At 49.2% G+C, this 8,159-nt stretch overlaps 1 protein-coding gene across 1 annotated transcript in view; it reads right to left on the bottom strand.

Annotated features, from left to right (window-relative positions):
* Positions 1 to 5,338: 5,338 nt before the first annotated feature.
* Positions 5,339 to 8,159, bottom strand: part of LOC147701073 (chemerin-like receptor 1) — a 52,441-nt gene continuing 49,620 nt past the window's right edge. The window contains exon 2 of the mRNA XM_086929860.1: positions 5,339 to 7,114. Within this exon, the coding sequence (XP_086785986.1) occupies positions 5,976 to 7,088 (1,113 nt within the window). The 5' untranslated portion in view covers positions 7,089 to 7,114 and the 3' untranslated portion in view covers positions 5,339 to 5,975. The remainder of the gene's footprint in view (positions 7,115 to 8,159) is intronic.

Below are 8,159 nucleotides of genomic sequence, written 5' to 3'. Positions count from 1 at the left end.
GCACTGGAATGGAGCATCTCCTTCCTCGACGGAAGAACACAGAGAGTCCGTCTACCACCGTACAAGTCAGAGGCCACCAAAGTCATCTGCGGCGTCCCTCAAGGATCCTCGCTGAGCCCCACCCTCTTCAACGTCTACATGAGCCCCCTCGCGGCCATCGCACGCCAACACAACCTCAACATCATCTCCTATGCTGACGACACCCAGCTGATCCTTTCCCTGACCAATGACCCCGCCGCCGCCAGAGCCAACCTTCACGAAGGGATGAAAGACGTAGCTGAGTGGATAACGACCAGCCGCCTGAAACTGAACTCAGACAAGACGGAAGTCCTCATCCTGGGCGCCTCGCCCTCCGCCTGGGACGACTCCTGGTGGCCCCCCGCCCTGGGCACCGCACCCAAACCGACAGACCACGCACGCAACCTGGGCTTCATCCTGGACTCCTCCCTCTCCATGACCAGACAAGTCAACGCCGTCTCCTCGTCATGCTTCAACATCCTGCGCATGCTACGGAAGATCTTTTGGTGGATCCCCACCGAGACCAGGAAGACGGTCACCCAGGCCCTCGTCACCAGCCGACTCGACTACGGCAACGCCCTCTACGCCGGAACCACCGCCAAGCTCCAGAAGAGACTCCAGCGGATCCAGAACACCTCAGCCAGACTCATCCTCGACATCCCACGACACAGCCACATCTCCGGACATCTGAGAGACTTGCATTGGCTCCCCGTCAACAAAAGAATCACCTTCCGTCTCCTCACCCACGCACACAAAGCCCTACACGATCAAGGCCCGAGCTACCTCAACAACCGCATCAACTTCTACGCTCCCAAACGCCATCTACAATCAGCCAGTCACGCTCTCGCTGCCGTCCCCCGCATCCGAAGAAAGACAACAGGAGGAAGGTCCTTCTCCTACCTGGCCGCCAAGACCTGGAACTCCCTCCCGTCCGACCTGCGCCTGACCCAAGACCACCTCTCCTTCAGGAAGAAGCTCAAGACCTGGCTGTTCGAGCAGTAGCAGCATCCCCCCCCCCCCCCCAAGCGCCTTGAGACCCTCTGGGTAAGTAGTGCGCTCTATAAATGTCTTTGATTGATTGACCCTACTGGATGAGGACGATGAGATCTGTGTTCAATTCATCCGAAGCTGCGCGTCAGCCAAACTGTGCGAACGTGTCCTGCAAGAAGATAACATGCCGATGATGGACATCCTGAGGCTGGGCTGCTCCAAAGAACTGTCCAAGGCCAGGGCTGCGCACATGGACCCCAAACCTGCCTTCACTGTCAAGGAAGAACCGGTGTGCGCCATCCGAACCGACGCCCAAGAATTGCGACCCAGGGCCACCTGGCCAAAGTCCGCCGTGCCCGTGCAGACCTCGCACAGGCGCCCATGCAGTTGGTGTGGAGGCCCATCACCTCACGACGGAGCCTGCCCTGTGCACGGTAAGACCTGCAGTGCCTGTGTGAAAGTGAACCACTTCTCAAAAGTGTGTTGGTCTACACCGAGATGGAGACAGAGTGGCCCACCTCGGAGAGTGCGTGTGATCGACCGTCCCCAAAGGGTCTGACCGGCAGTGACATGGATGATGATGACGCCGATGCAGCCACTGTTCACGTGGTCAGGATGTTGAACACTCTCTCATACTGGGCATGGTTACATACTGCGGACGCTTCATCAACAATCCATCGGATCTGACTGGCCACCTGCGCAACCTCACCAAGTCCACCAGCCACTGGCTGTGGGAAGTAGAGCAAGAGGAGGCGTTCCAGACATCCAAAGCCGCCCTATCAGCCGACACGACCTTGACGTACTTTGACCCCAGGCATGAGTCCCAGCTAGTGGTGGATGCCAGCCCCATGGGTCTCGGAGCAGTGCTGGCCCAGCAACAGACTTGTGGAGAGTGGGCCCTTGTTCCCTACGCCAGCAGGGCCCTTACACCCATGGAGCAGCGCTACTCTCAAATCGAGAAAGAGGCCATTGCAATCTTGTGGGGTTGTAGCCACTTCCACATCTATCTGTATGGACATCCATTTGGGATATTTAACTGACCACAAACCCCTCATTCCACTCTTCCATTTATCTTCATCCCGCCGCCGAAGATAGGGAAATGGGTACTGCAACTTCAGGAATTCCAATTCACAGAGGAATACAGGCCAGGCACCCGCAACCGAGCTGACTTCCTGTCTCGGCACGCTCGACCAGCCACTGAGCCAGAGGCGGCGGAGGCCACAGCCACGGAAGAGTATGTGCGCATGATCATTGAACGGTCCAGTCCCCTCCCTACATCACTGGAAGAAGTGATACAAGCTACAAAAAAGACGACTGCCTCCAGATCACCATCCGAGCACTCTCCTCAGGAGACTGGAGGCCACTCCAAACTCCAACGCCATTCCGCACCACAGAAGCGCAGGCCACGCTAAAGACTCTATACCAGGTGCGCGACGAGCTGTCCATCTCCATAGATGGCTGCCTCCTGAGAGGTCCTCGGCTTGTCCTACCTGGGCACCTGACCTTTCGAGGTACCGAAAGGGTAACCAGGAATATATCATTCTTAAAGAGAGTCCCCGTTGCCGAGCTGGAGGAGTTCACAATGCCCGACGAGCCAAACATCCCGAAACTAGACAGCCTGTGTAAGCCAGGAGGAGACAGTAACCATCGCCCGGCTACAAGCTGAGAAGAAGGCCGAACCACGATTGTTTCGGAAGAATCCCAAAGCCAAGAACCCCAAAGTAGCCAGTCAGCGCCAGAGGCTGAAGAGTCTGTGGGTGCGCCTCTGACCCCTCCAGATAGAAGCAGTCAAAGTCGATACAGCCTGCGGCCTCATCCCAAGCCGTCCCAGAAGTACTAGGACTTTGTAGCCCGCTGTCGACCCCTGTAAGCCGGAAGCATAAGAACCCCGGTGTGCCAAGTAAGACTGTTCCATAAGTGCTTTATCTGTCAGAGACTGATGATTATTGTTTTGAAGTTTAAGCTGTTCACCCAGTGATGTTTTGTTTGTTCTCTGGGTAAAGGAGGAATGTAATGTTGTCCTAATGGACCAGCCCACCTCACAGTCATTATGAGGGGGTGGTCTCTGCAGACCCCGACGACGTCACCCAAAATAGGCTGGCCCAGAGTGTGCTCGGCCAACACGTTGAATGGTTAATAAATAGCACAGGGGCCTGGGCGTGGTTCAGAGTGTATCTGGCCACCACCACATAACTTGTGTGACCGTGTCTGTGTCCAGCCAGGCCCCTGAGCCCACAATGCTACAGGCCTGGGCCTCTTTAGGAGCTCGGCGAGGGCAGTGCTGCACCCGAAGCAAGGAGGAATCACCCCCTTTTACCCCCAGCGTACACACACTAGCCATCTCTCATATACTGAATAGACACATGTGTACCGTCCGCGGAGCCCCGTCACTTCAGTTTACAAACGTGTAGATGAGCGCCTACTGCTACAACTGATAGTCCACGCCCCTTGCCGGAGTCATTGATCCAGCCCTGAGCTTGTGAGTGCGGTGCGCCAGGTCGCGCAGATGCTGTAACAGATGTCTCCCAGTCAGTCCCGGTGGCAGTAGAGACGTCCGTCCGACTGGTGCACGTATGTGCCCCATCTGACGCTGCGCACCTAAGGACTCCCTGCATTGCACTACCCGGCGGCGCTATGAGACGAGCCCCAGCGATATTTGTAAACTCTGCAGTGGCGCCAAACCTGCTTATCTTACTAGCCTACCTCTGACGCTGCAGCGCGGCACGAGAGTATCACACCACTGATAGCTGTAAACTTCCAAAGTATTATGCAAGATTAGTGCCGGAGCTTGCCGGATCTATCAGCTGGACCAATGTATGAAAACTAAAAAAAGACCTACTGCGGCCCAAGTGTGTCCCGGTCCTGTCTGGGCGTGAGAGGAGGCACCAGGCAACAACAAAATAGTTCCTACAATTGAAAGACACTGCCCTGCAGCGTCAGGGAACTGTAGCTAGTTGATGCTGCTTCCTCCGAAAACGGAAGTGACGCATTGGCCCACCAGGCAATAATGAGAAAGTTTACAAGAGCAATGCCAGATTTAAACCAATGGCAAGACACAAAACAAAAAAAATGCAATGGGTGGAGTTTCAACCTTAATACTAATTACTTAATGCCTCGTAGAGGCAGCAAGCTGCCTATGCGAGACCTAAAAATGTCTAGGATAACTACTGAGTTCCTGAGGAAAGCAACAGCACACTTAAACAACACAAGTAAAATCATAGCATAGTCACCCATCCAAGTAGCACACAGTTCTACTTCCCTAAACATGTTTACAGGGATGCCTTTGGCTTGGTTCATCATTAGATTGAAAAACATGCAAAATCACAGCAGACCATCATATTCAACTGAAACACTAAAACGAGCAGAAAGACGTCTGGGCAGTGTTTGGATCTTGAGCGATCTTGGGCCATATTATCAAGAAAAGGTGATACATTATCGCCGCTTTTATCGGCAGGAAATTGCCGCTAAAGCAGCGATAATGTGCTTGATTATATGCCCTTGTGAATTCCCATAGAAGCTCAGGTTCTGGTGTTAACCTGGGCTTCTATGGGAATTCACAAGGGCATATTATCGAGCCCATTATCGCCGCTTTAGCAGCAGTTTCCTGCCGATAAAAGCCGCGATAATGTATCGCCCTTTCTAGATAATATGGCCCCTTGTTGTTTACAATCTCATTAAAGGAAGGTGAATGTGTTTGCATCCTTACTGTTCTTGCTGCATAATTTATTATCACAATTTCTTACACTTGATGTATCTTCGTCTCCATTTTGTTATGCTTGATTGTATTGTTTTTGTGTTACCAATAAGAGCCACCCAAAGGTTTGTGGTGCACACTCTTCCATGGGTCTTACTGGTCATGGTTAGCCCTCCAAGGGTGCACAGAAGCAATAAGACAAATCAGAAGATGACACTGGAAAATGATGAGATAATGTCCAGACGACTATGTGAACTATACGAGGTTTGCGTGGATCAGATCTATGGACTGTGGGTGCTTTAAACTATTTCTGAAACATCTGATCTCAAGGGAGGAACATCAATAAAGACCAGTTGCTGGTTAAAAGTCCCATAATCACAATTGGCTAATGTGCTCTATCATTTTGGAAAACCAGATTGGCTGGAAAGTTCCATATCTCAACCAATCGACAATCAGACTACAAAATGGCACATTTTTGTCATTCTAAATTGGCAATCATTTCGCCCATCCATCATTACCACCAATCTGAGTGTGGTAAAGGCATGCGTGGTAAAGGAATAAGCATGGTTAAGGTATTGCGTGGTAATGACCACCTTGTAAAGGCTGTTTCCAGGGACCTGGAGTCTGAAAACTGAGTTATTAGTACCCTTTATTCATAAGAGAATATACACTCATGATAGGTAGTGGTCAACCATTCTTCGAGGAATTGAATGGACTTGGCTAGTGCCTTTTTATGACTTGATGCAATTCCAGCTGCAATATAGTTCCACAGCATTATTCAATATATACAATATTTTCTGAAATATTACAAATTGAAATCATACATTTAAAAGCTCTTAGTCAAACTTATGGAATGTTTTAGTGTCATTTACGACATTAAGCTGTTCGACCACATTTGGAGAGCGATCATCTCCCATATTCTTCTACTACTGCTCTGCTCCTGTTCTTTTTTAAGTTAAGAACTTTGTAGAATCTCCATGTTGTTCCTTGTTTCTCCCATGGGGTGTCTGTGGTGAGTATTTCATTGTTGGCCAGTTTAGGTCCAACAAATTCTTGGCTTACTTAGAATAATCAGTGCAAACTGAGTTGTAACCTGGGAGAATTAAACCAAGATCACCAACTCATTTGACATTGATAACCAAACTCAGTCTATCAGTATTGGCCAAAGCCAGATTAGAAGCATACAACCCAGCTGTAAAAGCGTTGCTTTAGCCAAAGCCAAACTGGTCAGTCATCGTATTCTGTGTCCATGATCACGCTGGAGCAGAACCTATCAGTTAAAGTTCGATTCTGTGACAGATAGTGACTTGGACTTGTGGTTTTTGCTGACATTTGTCTGAGTGGAGTCCTCACTAAAGGCGCTTTCGAAGGCAGAGAGGATTGACATCTTAAACTTCTCCTTGAAGTCTTGGCCCATGAAGACATAAAGAATGGGGTTTATGCAGCTGTTCAGGAAAGCCAAGCTGGTCGCCAACGGGATTCCAATCAGCATGGCCTTTCTTAGCCTGAAACTCTGCGATGTGTGGATAATCAGTTCCAGTATAGAGAAGACATGGTAAGGAAACCAGCAGATGAAGAAGCACACAATGACTGCAATGATGATCTTGAATGGCTTACTGGACCTCGCCAGGTGGTTTTTCTTGAGTTTCACTGCGATAATGGAGTAGCAGGCAATAATGCATGAAAATGGGATGATGAATCCACACACAAAACGGGTAATGATCATGGCTTGATGTCTGGTGGCTCTCAAGAGGTTGATTTCTTCATCATCATAGTTGTCTGAAAAGGCAAAGTTGTTATAACAATGGGTAAGTGTTATATTCTCTTCGTTCAGAGATGTTGCTGTGTCGCGGAAGGCCAGATAGGGGGAGCTGATGAGAACAGCCATGATCCAGATGGCAATAGCCACCCTGGTGGCCAGCCATGGTGTCCTGTGGTTCTGTGACCACACTGGTGACACCACACAAAAGCAGCGGTCAATGCTGATAGCCATCAAAAGAAAGATGCTAGCAAACATATTGAGGAAGGCCACTGTGCTGTTGAGTTTGCACAGGAATGTGCCAAAGGGCCAGTGAAAATCCATGGCCGTGTAGGCTATGCTGAGTGGCAAGAAGAAGGTGAATATGAAATCGGCAATGGACAAGTTCAGGAACCACACCGTGTTGACAGTTTTCTTCATCTTGAAGCCGGCGATCCAGATGACCAGGCCGTTGCCCGTCACTCCTAGCAGGAATGCCACACTGTAGAACACCATGGACAGCACATGCAAGGACGTCTGAAGGTTATGGCTGGCTTCCTCATCATCCTCATAGTACTCGTACCATGGGCTTGTGTCCAAAACAGGGTCACCAGAGGTGGAAGTAGGGGCACCAGTGACATTGTTCATCTTCAGTGAATGATGAGGCAAGACACCTGAAAGAAACAAAGAACAATTTAAGAAAGGAGCCACTGCCATCAGTGATGGTTCAATGTTGTGCAGAATCTGATGTGCCACCTTTTTCACAAATTTAGCACGAGGAATCAATGACCTTTGAATATATTTATACATTGTCTTATACGGACAAATAATCTATAGGCAGTGGGTATCAGCTGATTATGCTACAAGCCAAGACAACAGGGGGCAGGGCACAATGATGAGTTCTAGATGTTAAATAACAATGATTTATGTGTTTTGAAGTACACAAGTGAGTGAAGCAGTCTCAATTAGCTTCAGATGGTTTTAGAGGCATACACGAGAAGTGATGTTCTCCTTTTGTGGTAATCTATGGGGGAGTCCTTCTGGGTATTTTTTTCAGCCTGTTGTAAGTGAAAGTTTAACTCCAGAGAAGCAGATTGACCTTGGGATTTGCTTCCTCTTAACACAAGCAAAAAATATTTAAAACAAATACCCAGTCATGTTTCGTTCTCCAAATGGTTATTGCTATGAAATCGTTTGGGGAATATGGGGAGCAGCACAGACCACTGAAACCGAGATAGTGTGAAAAACGCCACTTCCATTGAAACAGGTGCACATCACAATTAAAATCCCTTAGCCTAATGCCTTACAAAACAACAAACTCACTATACAAAAAATGTAACCTATGTTAAGCCACCCTCACCCCAAAGAGTCCCTCTCCCCACAAAACTTAAACCTGCATATCACTACCTGCTCCCTGAGCTGATCTTTAGCAATTGAGATGTTTAACCTCCCCTACATTTTTACAAGAACTATTAAATGGTAACTAACTTAACTTCTTATTGAACCTCACAGTGCCCACCTTGTCCTGGCGTGAGCTTGTGTACCCCTTCATTTTCAGATTGGATTGCTGCTGTCAACCAAGACCTAATGACCTGCCACTGTGTTACCATGTGGAGAAGTGTGGCTCAGGGGTTAGAGGCGGCAGACCCGGAAGCTGAGATCGGCCCTGGACCAGGGTTCAATTCCCCACCTCGATGGGGGTTGGGCTCAATAATTAGA

Source organism: Lissotriton vulgaris, chromosome 7 (genome assembly GCF_964263255.1).
Source record: "Lissotriton vulgaris chromosome 7, aLisVul1.2, whole genome shotgun sequence".
Taxonomy (NCBI): domain Eukaryota; kingdom Metazoa; phylum Chordata; class Amphibia; order Caudata; family Salamandridae; genus Lissotriton; species Lissotriton vulgaris.
The sequence above is the reverse complement of the archived record's forward strand: the minus strand, read 5'-3'. Positions and strand labels throughout refer to the sequence as shown.